This window comes from Mesoplodon mirus, assembly GCF_964341445.2.
Source record: "Mesoplodon mirus genome assembly, chromosome: 11".
Taxonomy (NCBI): domain Eukaryota; kingdom Metazoa; phylum Chordata; class Mammalia; order Artiodactyla; family Ziphiidae; genus Mesoplodon; species Mesoplodon mirus.
Window position 1 is genome coordinate 97161780 of NC_138987.1, and position 14371 is coordinate 97176150.

Sequence of the window (14371 nt, forward strand, 5' to 3'; positions counted from 1 at the left end):
GGCTGCCAGAGGAAGGATGGAAAGACAGACTTTTCCTAGAAAACAGCCCTCTTGCTAAGGCTTTCTGTAAACCATTTAATACCTCCAGGGACCTCCCGGGAAATGTGCTGGAGTACTGTTCCCACTTTTCCTTTGAGCATGGAAAAGACAAAGGTGGGCCAGCTGGAGACGGGCCATGCTGGACTCTGCACCCCGTGGCTCTCAAAGGGAGAGGGGGTGCCTGGACTCCTGGTTCTGTGTCCACCGAGGTGCCTGGTGCCTGTGCCTGCGAGAGCTGGTTCTGTGGTGCAGGGATGGCTCTAAGCCACTGTCCTACAGCCCAGGCGGTGGCAGCAATCACTAGAAAAACCCCATGGCGTTGCCTTTGGGAGCTCTTTTTCTGGTTCCAAATTGTATGGGGGGCAAGAGGTGGGCAAGAGCCAAGGCCCTGGCCCTCCTGGGGGCACCCTCCACTGCCCTGTAAGAGTCCAGGGACCTCACTTTCTGAGTGGCATTTCTGATGGGCCAGGCAGTGTGACAGAATGGAAGGAACCAGACACAGGCCTCAGCCTCCTTCCCTGAGTCTCACTTGCCGGTGAGGATGGAGATTCTTAGACCTGCCGATTAGAAAGAAGAGTGGGTTCCTCCATCAGCCCCCGCTTCGTTCTGGAGGAGTGTGACCCTCCCAGGTAAAAGATCCACAAGAGCTGCCCTCTGTTCACCAGGGAGCCCCCAGATACTAGTGAATTGATAGTGTTGCCGTGGCAACCATTCATCCCCGGACAACCCAGGCAGATGGAGATGGGGAAAGGGACAAAGATGTCCTTCTGTCCTGCTGGTGACCTGCTCACCATTCTGAAGCTAAACCTAATGGCAGGAAGGACAGTGGAAGGCCTCTCTTTGGTGGCCAGGATGTCGATGACGATGACGATGATGATACGGGGTCACCATGTCTTAGGCTAACCTTTTACGTGCGTTATTCCATTCGGTCTTCATTTCAGTCTTTTCAGATAGGCGCTGTTGTCATTTTCCCATCCACAGAGGAGGCGGGGTTGAGTAAACAGCCAGGCTCACACAGCCAGCACGTGGAAGAGGCAGAGGCTGGGCCTGGGGCTGTGAAGTCCCAACAGGTCCAGGGCAGGACCCTGCCTGGCATTGTATTCAGAAACCTCAGTTTCCCCCGTGTGAAGCGCTCAGGTGGCAAATGGAAGGATGCTTGTCATCACCCGAGGCCTCTGTGACATGGGACCCACGGCAGCCGTCTTTGTTCATGGGCTGCTTGCTCGGCTCCAGGCTCCATGTGTCCACCTGTGAGACAGTGTCTGTAGCTGGTATTCCCGTCTTACTCCAGGACGCCCGTCCGTCTCCAATGAGGGACGAGGCTTGCCTCCATCCCCGCTGCTAGGCAGTGGCAGAGCTGGGCTTTAGCCTCTGCTTTTTCTCGGCCACGCAGGGAGGTAGCTCAGAAGGGTGGGGTCGTGGAGGGAGGGAGAGCTGCGCTCAGCCAGGCTCCCAACATGCAGAGCTGCTAACTGTCCTGCCCACAGTCCTGCCTGCTGCAGCAGCTTTGCAATTCAGCAGTCCACGCGGCTGCTGCTTTTCTGAGGTGCATAGGGAAACAGCTATGCCCAACTGCTTGGGCCAACTGGCCCTGGAGCTCCCCGGGTCCACTCCAGGGCCTGCAGCGATCAGGGGTCTGGTTCTGATGGCAGATTGTGTAGGCTGGGCAGGGATAAGACACAGGTTTCCCTAGGACCGCAGCATGGCCCTGGTGCTTCCCCAGGTGGGTCTTCTGGGTGTTGAGCAGCACTGGGTCAGATTTCTATTCCTCCAGAGGCCACGGGCCTGGCTCCCGGCTCTTGGTTTACACAGCTTCGCTCTGACCACCCCTTGTACAGTTTGAGCAGATTGGATTTCCCTCTTCTCAAAACTGGTCACTTCTTTCCTTTTTTTACCGTCCCCTTTACGAACGCCGATTTGCTCGGATTTACCCTCCAGGGCTCAGCCCTTCCTTCAGATGCTCTTGTACTCCTTTCATTTTAGCTGAAGTCCTTTCACAGACAGTTGGCTTCCATTCATTTGCAGAGCATGTCGATGCATGAAAGGAATTATGCACCCAGTGGGGATCACTAACAGCAACAATACTGTGTTGTGTTAAACCTGAGACAAAGTGTGGTATCGACTGTAAGATGCACCCAATTTCAGAGATACTACATCATGAAAAAGATGAGCATTTAAATTACTAAAAGCACAGGGCTTCCCCGGTGGTGCAGTGATTGAGAGTCCGCCTGCCAATGCAGGGGACACGGGTTCGTGCCCCGGTCCGGGAAGATCCCACATGCCATGGAGCAGCTAAGCCCATGTGCCATGGCCGCTGAGCCTGTGCTCTAGAGCCCTCGAGCCACAACTACTGAGCCCACGAGCCACAACTACTGAGCCCACATGCCACAACTACTGAAGCCCACGTGCCACAACTACTGAGCCCACTTGTCACAACTACTGAGCCCATGTGCCGCAACTACTGAAGCCCACGCGCCTAGAGCCCGTGCTCCGCAACAAGAGAAGCCACCGCAATGAGAAACCCACGCACCGCAATGAAGAGTAGCCCCGCTCGCCGCAACTAGCGAAAGCCTGTGCACAGTTACGAAGATCCAACGCAGCCATAAATAAATAAATAAATAAATAAATGACCAAAACACAGAATGCAGAGACGCTCACAAATACGGTGTATAGGGAGGGGTTTGTGCTAATGTGTCCAGGAGTCGTCAGTGAGAACCATTCCAAACCTGCCTGTGTAATGGGGTCGAGGTTGGCAACAAAGTGATAAAACCCAGGAAGAGTCCTTGCCTGGCAGCGCCCTGGCACACATCATAGAGTCCTGGCATGTTTTTGCTGATGGGAACTGGTCCAGTCTTGTCCCAGGAATCCTCTGGGGAAGGTTTGCTCAACTGCATCCCTGACACACCGAGTTTACATCTCTGTGGATGAGGCCCGGGAAACTCTACTTTATAAAACTCCTTGTGGCACCTCCTCATCTCTGGTGGAGGAACCAAGGTCAGGGAGGGGAGGTGACCGGGGCGTGCAGAGCAGATGCTGACTGGCCTTCCTGGACTCTGAGCCACGTGGCCTCCATGAGAACTTCAAGTTCAGCTCCTTTCATGAGTGTCCCTCTGCTCTTTCCCTGCAGAGGACACTGCCTTCCAGTGGAGGTCAGGGCCCCGGCCTCTGCATTTCCAGGGTTCAGTCTAGGAGGCCGCCCTGGTCTCGGGCTGCCCCACCAAGCAGGGGTCCGACAGTGTTCCACTGACTGGACTGTTTCGTTTGACAGATGTTGACAAGCACCTACTAGGTGTGAGCGAGCATGCTTGGGTTTCCGGGCAGGGTGGGTCTCCAAGCGCCAAGGTCGGGATGCCAGGCTGCGTGGGTGACGCCCTCGCTGAGGTGGCCTCTCCCTTCTGCAGGGCCTGTGGGAGCAGTGCCAGCTTCTGAAGAGTGCCTCCGTGTTCGCCCGCTGCCACCCCCTGGTGGACCCCGAGCCTTTCGTGGCCCTGTGTGAGAGGATGCTGTGCACATGTGCCCAGGGGCTGCTGTGCCCCTGCCCTGTGCTCCTGGAGTACGCCCGGGCCTGCGCCCAGCAGGGGATGCTGCTGTATGGCTGGACGGACCACAGCTCCTGCCGTGAGTCAGCATGGGACCCCCGCCGGCGGGAGTGAGTGGTGACCGTCTGGGTGTCACTCCATAAGCCCTCCGGCTGTCACACCCCAACCAGCCAGTGCCTGCCAGGACCCACATCCCGGGGACCAGTTCCCGCCCGGCTCCTGCTCTGTCCCCTGGTCACAGAGCAAGTCCCCTCCCTAACGGCTTCGAGGAGGCTTGAAAGGCCCCCCTTAAACCCCCCACGTCACTTCTCCTGCCTCTGTTCTCACGCCCCATCTTCCTCGCTTGCCCGTGAGCAAATCCATCCCCTGGACTCAAAACCCGTCCCTGACTCCGAGGGGAATCGCAGCAGTTAAAGTCTGAACTGACCGGGAGCAGGACGGTGGCCAAAGTGTCCCCGGGTGATCTTGGGATCCTGGCAGGCTTTTATCAAGTTCCTCCCTTTCATTTAATCCCTTCCCTCTTCCGGCGGGTGCTCACCATCCCTCCCCCTCTCCCTCTAATCTCATGGGTCCCTAGTCATTGTCATTGTCGCCACCCCCAAATTATCCTGATTAAGTACGAGCTTCTCCAGTCACCTTGCAGGCAGCCTCCTGTCCCCGCCGAGACTTCCCACAGATCACAGGGGGCACAGACTGTGGAGCAGCCCAAATACTTACACTGCACACATGCCTTTCAGTTTGTGTTTTTCAGCTTATAAATTAGAGCTCTTCATCTTTGCTGTGGGGTGTGAGAAGGGTGGTTATTAGCAGCAGCGATCTCCTCTGGAAGGGGGGGTGGCTGTTTTTTTGGGTCTTTGAAGGAACGGTGGGGAGAGGCCTGAGGTATCTCGGAGGAGAAGTGGTTTGGGATGCTGGGAAGCTCTGGCCCTTCTGGTCCTGCAGCCTGAGCGTCAGGCAGCAGCAGGTGAAGAGAAGGGAGAAAGGAGAGCTGTCCTTGTCCATGAGGGGCTGGGTCCAGCGGGAGGACGGAGGCTTAGGTGATGCGGCCGCCAGGGCTGTCCTGCCTCAGTGGACATAGATAGAAATGAACATCCCTTGTGTGGGGCGTGGCCGTGAGGCTGAGTGCCCAGTGCTGGGTGGGGCATCTGATTGAGCCCTATTTCTTGAGGAAGAGGAGCCCTCAGAGGAGGGATGGGATGGAGGACACCATTTACCCCTTGCTTGGCCTTGGGGGCCTTGCATTTTGAGCCGGGGACGTTGGCCCCTGGGGTGCCACTGAGGTGGAGATGGCCCCTGGGTCCCTGAAGACAGAGGGGGGCAGACACAGGGGGCACAGGGGCTCTGAGCACCACGTGGCTTGTGAGATGCTGCCCTGGAAGGGAACAGCTCCGGGCAGACTCCTGAGTTTTCCATTTCAGGACCGGACTGCCCCGCGGGCATGGAGTACAAGGCATGCGTGTCCCCCTGCCCCAGAAACTGCCAGAGCCTGCACATCAACGAAGTGTGTCAGAAGCAGTGCGTGGATGGCTGCAGCTGCCCTGGTAATGACTTCCCACTTTATTTACAAATCTGAGACCTCGCCAGTGCCCTTGGCTTGGGGAAGCCAGATGAAGGCCACTTGTGCTTGTTCCCCGTTGCCAACATTAGAGGCCTTTGATTTATTTTTAAAAAGTCTTTGTATGGGGCTTCCCTGGTGGTGCAGTGGTTGGGAGTCCGCCTGCCGATGCAGGGGACACGGGTTCGTGCCCCGGTCCGGGAGGATCCCACATGCCGCGGAGCGGCTGGGCCCGTGAGCCATGGCCGCTGGGCCTGCACGTCCGGAGCCTGTGCTCCGCAACGGGAGAGGCCCACGTACCAAAAAAAAAAAAAAGTCTTTCTATGGAGTGATGAGGATCTAGCTGGTATTTATTTGTAATTTATGTTTTCCTGTTGTACTGTATCCATGAAAGCACATGTGTCTGGGGAATAGAAGGATGGTCTGGGCTCCAAGAGTGACTTTGTCTGGGGAGCACGTGGCCCTATCTGAGCTGCAGTGTTTTCTCAGTTAAGTGTCAGGGAATTGTCTGGGAGAAAGATAGTCTCAACTGTTTCCTAGGTTTGTCATGTGAGCTCAGCTGAAAAAGAACTTTGCATCAGGAAGTCTTCCTCAGGAGAGACCTTGTGAGCTTTGGTGAAAAGGTCTGGCTAAGTGCTGAGAGTGAGTCTTGCGTGTTTTGACTCACGACTTCTCTACTGGAGGAACTTGAACAAAATCCTTGCCTCCGTTTCTTCATTGGATAGGATGGAGATTAATAATCTTCCCCCTCTCTCCCACTGCATCATTGTGAAAGATAAACATAGCACAGGTTCTTTGAGCTTCCTGGAAGAAGCCTTCAGACTAGACTCACGGCTTCCCTACTGGAAGGCCTTTGAACAAACCTGTTTCCCCCATTTCTTCATCACTGGAGTGGAGATAAATAGCCCTCCTCCCTCTCTCATTGCAAACCGGGAAAGATCAGCATCGCAGAACGAGTCCTTTGAGCTTCCTGCGAGAAGCCCTGAGCTGATGGTCACCCCCGGGGCTTCTGTGGTTGTGAGATGAGTGATGATGATGCCAAGGCTGAGTCTTTTTGCCTTGTTCCCCTTGACCCAGAGGGACAGCTCCTTGATGAAGGCCGCTGTGTGGAAAGTGCCGAGTGTTCCTGCGTACATGCTGGGAAGCGGTACCCTCCGGGCACCTCTCTCAAGAGAGACTGCAACACCTGGTAATTGGGGCCCAGCAGTGCGGTCTGCGAGAGCTGCCCGGGTCTGTGGGAGGGGCAGCTGGGCCAGCAGGGGCAGTAAGGGCACCGGCGGCAGGTAGAACAGGACCTGGCCTGGGCTGGGGGTGGTTTGGGGAAGGGTGTGGAGGCTGATGATGGGTAGCAAGGATTACATACAGAGCGGCCTGGAGTTGGGGGGCTGGGGGGGGTGAAGGCCCCTTCACATGCAGACAACTTCTCTAGCTTTCTCCCCAGCCATGCTTTAATAAGTGACTCTCTCTCCCTGTTGCCCCTGCTTTGCTTGATCCGTTTCCTCCAGAAGCTCCTCTGGTGTTCCCTGGGCTGGGTCTGTCTGTCCCCTGCAAACGGGGAGAGGAGAACGCCTCCAGACCTCTTCACTGGCTACCTTTCCCTACTGGGCAGTCTTCCAGGAGTCTCAAGGGCTGCCCAGCACGGGCCAGGGTGTTACCCCTGTCAGCAGCCCGCCCTTCCTCCGGTCTTCTACCAGCTGTGTGTGTGTATGCATGTGTGCGTGTGTGCGTGTGCGTGTGTGTGTGTGTTCGGAATTTGACTGCTTAGTGCCTGGGTAGACCCCCGAGGTTTCCCTCTTCTATCTGTCTGTTGGGGTTTCTTCCCCTTGGCATTGTCTCCATGATTCCTCTGTGGCCAAAGCCCCTTCCTGTATACCTTCAGCCTCATGAAGCCCCCTCAGGCGTGAGCGCCTTTCTTCTCTCAGACCTCTCCCCTGGGGCTGTGGGATGGGCAATGCACTCTCTAAATCCATTCAGGGATGCCTGACCCACCTGTAACCCGTGCTTCTCTCCCCAACAGCATTTGCCGAAACAGCCAGTGGGTCTGCAGCAACGAGGAGTGTCCAGGTAGGTGAGCTTCCCCTCCCCTCTGCCCTCCTCCCAGTGGAGAGGTACAGCCTCCCTTCCTAGACTGGGAGGACCACCTGACCAGGCAGGGAAAGGTGGTCTCTGCACAGGTTGGATGCAACCCCCAACCACAGCTCCAGTGCAGAACCAGCTGTGCTAACCCTCTCCTCCCAGGCCAGCAGAGGGAGGTCCCCCAGCAACCGAAAGGGGAGACTGCACCTGGGAACTCTTTCATTGTCCTTTTCCCTTCACCTGTTTGCTCAAAGGATTACGGTTGAATGTGCTGTGAAAACTGCAAGGTCACAGGTGACTAAACAAAGATGAAGCAAATTCCTTGGAAAATTAAGAGTAAGAAGGGCCTGGTAATTCTTTAAGCTAGAAGTGAGAAATTTCTGGAATTTTCTGGAATGCCTTATCCAAAGATCTTGGCAGCATCCAAGAGCTAGGAAAACCAGGTCACTCAGTGATCCCTCCTACCCTGTCCCTGCCCTGGAAAATCTATTTAGGAAAAGTTTCCTTATAATTTCTGCCCTTTACTTTCTCCTGTTTAGCCCCAACTCTATTCTATCTACTGCAAATTTTGCCCACTCAAAGCTCCCTTTGCCTCACCTTCCCGATGACCCTGGCTCTTCTCCTGATGCTTCTCCGCTTTTGGTCAGTCATGTGATGTTTGCTATGTGTTAGGCATGGTGTTCAGTACTTTACATGTATTACATCATCACCACAACCTATGAAGGAAGTGCAATTTATTCTCATTTTACAACAGAGGAAACAGATCCAGAGAGGTTAAGTAACTCACCCAAAGTCACACAGCTGCTATGAGACAGAGACAAGATTCAAACTCACAACCACCTGACTTCTGTCTTGCCTTTCCCTTTACTCTCCTTCCTAGTGCTCAATCCATCCCTTTGCAGGCGGGTCTTTGCCCTCGTTCATGTTCATGAACCCTGGAGAGGCCCCACGCTTGGTTAAAGACCATCTCAGCCTCATTCAAATGCTGGATACTACCTTGGGGATCCCCATGTTTGTGGAATGCAATAAAAGACCGCAAGGCAAATAGCCAAATGAGAGGCTCCCCTCCTGTTGGCCCCGAGAGACCACATTGGCTTTGGTGGGCTGGCAGGGTGTTGAGCTTACATACCTGGGATCCTATTTGGGGTCTGTGGCTTTAGAGTCACTTAGGACTTATCCAGTGCTCACTATACTGGGAAAATTCTGGAACTAGATGGAAACTAGATGGAAGGTGGGCCCCAGGACTAAGTCAATTAGTCTGGCCCAGGGATGGCCAACCAGCCGTTTATCTTCTGTGCAATGCTTGAAGGAAGCACAAAGCACAAAAGATGCTCTTGCACGTGGTGTCAGTGCTCCAGTTTAACATAATCATACCCTGTGAAAGACCTAAAGAGTCATGTGAAAGCCATGAGGTCGATGTAATGGACCTGTGAAAAAACTTTTAATGTCTAAATAATAAGCATTTGTTGTATAAAATCTATGAAGTACAGTGGGTGGAATTAGGAATTTAGCTTATTGTGTTCTGTCAGATTGACTACTAGATTAGGAATTCTTAATAACAACTTTCTATAGGGAGGGTCTTCCTTCCATCCATCCATCCAACCATTCATCCATCCATCTATCCAATCACCTGTCCAACCATGTAATCATCCATCCATCCATCCATCCATCCATCCATCTATCCATCCAACAATTATTTAAAAACCCACTGTGTACATGATGGAATGCTTAGTCTGGAGTAGACAATGTAATCCCCTGGTCTTCAATTCAAAATTCGGATGGTAACTTTGCTGAGGATGCAGGAAGTTTTCTTGATGCCTTGATGGGAAGAGAGCTAGTTCCAACTCTGAGGTCTACTGAGTGGTTTGATATTGTGCCAACACAACCAATAAGCTCTTGCTCTGCACGTTCAAAGCCCTGACCCTCTTTTTCTAGATCTGGAGCTTAGTTGGTCCTTGCCTCCCTGTCCATTTCTACCCGTAGCACACAGCATATTTCTACACCTGCCATGAGTCAGCTGGCAGGGGTCTGTCTTATCTCCCAGGGTGAAGATTGCTGACAGAGCTTCTGATGGGAAGGTTCTGGAAGGGGATATGTCTGGCTCTGCTAGTAAAGCAAAGAGCAGGCTGGGGCTTCTCTGCAGTCCCTGGAGGAGCTGACATTGTGATTCTTAGAAATAGAGATCTGGGTTTTGATTCCCTGGAGTAAGATGAGAGTGTACTAGTTGTCTATTACTGTATAACAAAGGGCCCCCAAACTTAGCAAACAACAAACATTTATTATCTCAAAGTTTCTGTACGTCTGGAATCTGCGTGTGGCTTAGCTGGGTACCTCTGGTTCCGGATTTCTCATGAAATTGCAGTCAAGTTGTTGACTGGGGCTGTGGTCTCATCTGAAGGTTCCTCTGTAGTGAAGGGAATCACTCTGAAGCTCACTCAAGGGATGATGGCCAGGCCTCGTGGGATGGTGGCCAGGCCTCGGTCCCTCACCTTGTGGATCTCCCCTTGGGGCTGCCTCATGGCATGACAGCTGGCTTCCTCTAGGGTGAGTGACCTCAGAGAGGATGAGGCCGAGCAGCCAAGACAGAAGCCACAGTCCTTTAAACACCTGCTCTCCAAGGTGACATCTTTCACTTGTGCTGCATTATATTTGCTAGAAACAAGACCACATGTCCAGCCTGCCTTCAAGGTGAGGGCGTCACACAAGATGTGAATACAGGAGGTGGGGACCATGGAGGGGGGGACCTTAAAGTCTACCTAGCACAGAGAACCTCATGTTTGGGAGTGGGAGGGAGAAAACAATCGCTGAGGAGAGCATCGGTCTGCATGGAGAGGGGCTGGAGCTTCTGTTACATGATACTTAGGCCTTCACTGCTCCTGGCACACCTCTGTTCTGGTTAGGATTAGGGCAGCCCCAGGTGCCTGGGGCTCTGTTAGTTTAGTTTCCACTGAATCATAAATGTTTGGTTGGGATCAATGAGGAAGGAGCGTGCCTGTTAATAGGGACTGTTCCTCAAACAAATAAAGCTCTGGTGACAGAATTTCAAACTCCTGACGGAAGAGTGTGGAAGATACTCTGCTGGAGCTGGGAAGTTTATTCGTGGCCCAAGTCCTGTGAACGTGGAAAGGTAGCGTGGTCCTGGGGCTGGGAGCGTAATGGGCTGTGGACTCAGCCTGGTAGGAGCTCCAGTTCCACTGCTTACTAACTGGGTGACTTTTGGCAAACTGCTTAACCACTTGCAGCCTCAGTTTCCTCATCTGTCAAATAGGATGAAAACAGCAGCTTCATCCCATGAGAGCTGTGGTTACTTGACACACAGCAAGTACTCGGTAAACATTAGGTGTTTTCATCGTCACAGCCACAGCTGTTTCATTAAGCAGGGTCAGAGAAGGATGGAGACACAGAGGAGCCGGGGATGGGGAGGGGTGGTGCAAAGCAGGGTGTGGGCAGGAGGCAAGACAGAGCCTGAGCCTTCCCTGGGCTTGGTGGCATGGAGGCCCATGCGCCTGCCTGGCCTGGAGCGGGAGGGAGGACCTTGGTGCAAGGCATTGCTCATTTTTTTTTTTTTTCGGTACGCGGGCCTCTCACTGTTGTGGCCCCTCCCGTTGTGGAGCACAGGCTCCGGATGTGCACGCTCAGCGGCCATGGCTCACGGGCCCAGCCGCTCCATGGCATGTGGGATCTTCCCGGACCGGGGCACGAACCCGTGTCCCCTGCATTGGCAGGCGGACTCTCAACCACTGCGCCACCAGGGAAGCCCTGTGCCTCAGTTTTCTTTTCTGTAAACTGGGAATAATAATGCCAGCCTCACGAGAGCAGTAAATGAGGTAGTGCCCATAGAGCACTTAGAAATGCGTCTTGCATGTTTGGTTGAGATTATGTTAATGTGATTTAGAGGCAGGCTTTGGTGAACATTTATGCTGGGAGGAAGCCTGAGTTGCTTTGAAGAAGGCCTGTGGGCTGGCCTTTCTATAGCCGCATGGAAAAGTGTAGAAGCCAATGAGCTGAGCAGAACAGCCCCATGGAGGCTCCTTTCCTGTGAACAGAGGGGCTTATTTAGAAGAGGTAACATGTTTCCATCAAATGAGAGACTTTTTTTTCTCCTCCTTTTTTCCATGAGGGAGGATTCTTATTCATGTAGTGGACTTACTTTAACTTCTGGCTGTTCTTGGTTTTATGCTATTTGCTATTTTAAGAATCACCTGCTTTGCGTGCATTCACCGAACTTTTATTGCCCACCTGCTGCGTCCAGTGGTGGCCAGCGGCTTGTCAGGCTGCCTTTTACTGACCAGCTGGCTGGGAATATCTTGGGCATCCTCTGGGCAGAGCTTGGGCGAGTGTCACCGTGTGGCGCATTCTTCTGGCTCCTGTTCCAGCCCCCGGGCCCACGGCTCCCTAGCACCTCACTCAGCTGTGTTTCTGGGTTTCCCGTGTGGTCAGCCCCATCCCTCAATTGTACCAAGGAGATAAGCTAAATATAATACAGTATTTAGATTTCTGATTCCCGAGAAACTCCAGAACGCCCATCGGGGGAGGTCAGAGCAGGAAATCAGATCAGAGGATTAGATTCTGACCCAGAAGTTTTGCTTTCCAATGTTTGCATATTTTCTCATTGACCCCTCTTTTCCTGAGCATTGTCAGAGATAATGCAAGTTTAATTTCTTACTCAGATAAGAGTGCTGTTGAGAAAACAAAGAGAGGTTGGGGGAGGAATTCCCACCCATCGCACTGCAGTGGGGTCAAGACATGTGATACAAAGGGCCGTGTCATTCTGTTTGTAGAATGATGGTAGCTTCCGAAAAATAGCCTTTTTTTGTTTTTTGTTTTTTTTGTTGGTACGCGGGCCTCTCACTGTTGTGGTGTTTCCCGTTGCGGAGCACAGGCTCCGGACGCGCAGGCTCAGCGGCCATGGCTCATGGGCCCAGCCGCTTCGCGGCATGTGGGATCTTCCCAGACCAGGGCACAAACCCGTGTCCCCTGCATCGGCAGGCGGACTCTCAACCACTGCGCCACCAGGGAAGTCCCAAAATAGCCACTTAAAAAAGACTTTGTTGTGACACCCGTGGATTTGGAATTCCAGCGTGGCTATAATCAGTCGGGATGACCCTGGCCCCTAAGTCATTGCCTGTTCTGCTCGGACTTCCACAAACAGTGACCCCTCACTCGTGCCCTTCTTGTGGGGCAATGCAATGGGGAGGCACGATCTGCTTCTACCACACTTCTGACACCACATGTGTGTGTGTTTCCCCCCGACAACAACCAGTCCTTCGACTTTCTGGACACCACCCGGGTGTCCTACAATTCCGTTCAGTTCTGACCCTGACTACCCAGAATTAACACAGACCCCGCAGGTGAAGGGCTCCATCCAAGGAGGGCTCCTGCTTTTGATGCCAGCTGTGATAATTGCTAGAATGGCTCACAGAACTCAGGCAAACACTTTACTTACTATTACTGGTTTATTACAAAAAATATTATAAAGGAGACAAATGACCAGCCAGATGAAGATGTACACAGGGTGAGCTCTGGAAGGGTGCTGAGCACAGGAGCTTCTGTCCCTGTGGAGTTGGGGTGTCCTACATGTAAATATGTTCACCAACCTGGAAGCCCTCCCAACTCTGTTGTTTAATAGGAGTTTTTATGGAGGTTTTACTATATAAGCATGACTGATGATTTTTTTTTTTTAAGATTTTTTTTGATGACCATTTTTTTTTTTTTTGCGGTACGTGGGCTTCTCACTGTTGTGGCCTCTCCTGCTGCGGAGCACAGGCTCCGGACGCGCAGGCTCCGCAGCCATGGCTTACGGGTCCAGCCGCTCCGTGGCATGTGAGATCTTCCCGGACCGGGGCACGAACCCGCGTCCCCTGCATCGGCAGGCAGACTCTCAACCACTGTGCCACCAGGGAAGCCTGATTAGGACCATTTTAAAAGTCTTTATTGAATTTGTTACAATGTTGCTTCTGTTTTATGTTTTGTTTTTATGGCTGCCAGGCATGTGGGATCTTAGCTTCCCGACCAAGGGTTGAACCCACACCCTCACGTTAGAAGGCGAAGTCCCAACCATTGGACCGCCAGGGAAATCCCTAAGCCTGGTTGATTATTAACTCAATCTCCAGCCCCTCTCCCTTCCCTGGAGTTTGGGGGATGGGACTGGAAATCCCAACCCTCTAATCATACTTAGGTCTTTCTGTAACCAGTCCCCATCCTGAAGCTCTCGAGGGACCTGCTAAGAGGGGCTTCAGTAGAACAAAAGATGCCCCTCTCACCCAGGACATTCCTAGGGCCCTAGAAGCTCTGTATCAGGAATCAGGGACAAAGACATGTATATTTCTTCTTATCACAGAAGATGATGCTGGTGAGGATGATCTGGGGCCTCCCTATTTTCTCCTGATTTCTCTGGGCTGAGTGTGCCCTCCTGGCCCACGCCATCATAGAAGGGGTTAGTTGCTCTGGGGACCAGGCAGAGGGACACTCACTGTAACCTGGGGCTACTCCTCCCCCTGCCTTCCAGCACATACCAAGGACAGGGCCACACCTGGACCCAAAGCTGGTCCTGCCCCTCCCCCCGGCCGCCCCCCCCCCCCGCCCCGCATGCGTGCTGTGTCTTTCAGTGCAAATCTGGGCATGAGGTGGCAGGCAGGGGGCCGATGGGGCTTGTCTTTGACAGGTGGACAGCTGGAACCCCTCTCAGGCCTTTGGGGACCCCTGACTGTGTGACTGGGCTCAGCATCAGCCCCTGGAGATGGGTCCAAGTGGGCCTGGCTGTAGGACCCTCCTAGGGGGAGCTAGGAGTGCAGAGCAGAGTGGTGCCCTGGAGGATGATTCTCTGCTGTTTGGGGGCCAGGGGGCACGGGGAGGGGAAGGAGGGCCCCTACTTTATGGAACGGCTGTGGTGTGTGTCTGCTTTGCTTTCTCTATACAGTAGAAGGCAAGGAGGAGAGGAAACAGGTAAAGGGAGGCTGGGGAGGGTTCCAGATGCCGGCCTCGGCTTCAGTGGGTCCGCTGTGGGCTGAGCTGGGGTCGGGCCAGTGGGGAGTCACTGGCGGCATTAGCAAAGCCCCCCTCCCCCAGCACGGACGACCTGCGGTCCGAGATGCACTGGGCCAGCACCACGGGCCGGCACTGGGGCCTGGGAGGACGAAGTAGCTGTTGGGTGGGTGCGCGT

At 53.6% G+C, this 14371-nt stretch overlaps 1 protein-coding gene across 6 annotated transcripts in view; it reads left to right on the plus strand.

The window, feature by feature from the left end:
• VWF (von Willebrand factor) overlaps positions 1-14371 on the plus strand; it is a 195967-nt gene that overhangs the window by 93836 nt on the left and 87760 nt on the right. For 5 of the 6 annotated variants that reach the window (XM_082636932.1, XM_082636933.1, XM_082636931.1 and 2 more), the window contains 4 exons: positions 3441-3657; positions 4997-5119; positions 6211-6322; positions 7151-7197. In XM_082636932.1, the coding sequence (XP_082493058.1) occupies positions 3441-3657; positions 4997-5119; positions 6211-6322; positions 7151-7197 (499 nt within the window). Of the gene's footprint in view, positions 1-2685; positions 3329-3440; positions 3658-4996; positions 5120-6210; positions 6323-7150; positions 7198-14371 lie in introns of those variants that run through there. The other variant, XM_082636936.1, reaches the window with a different exon arrangement.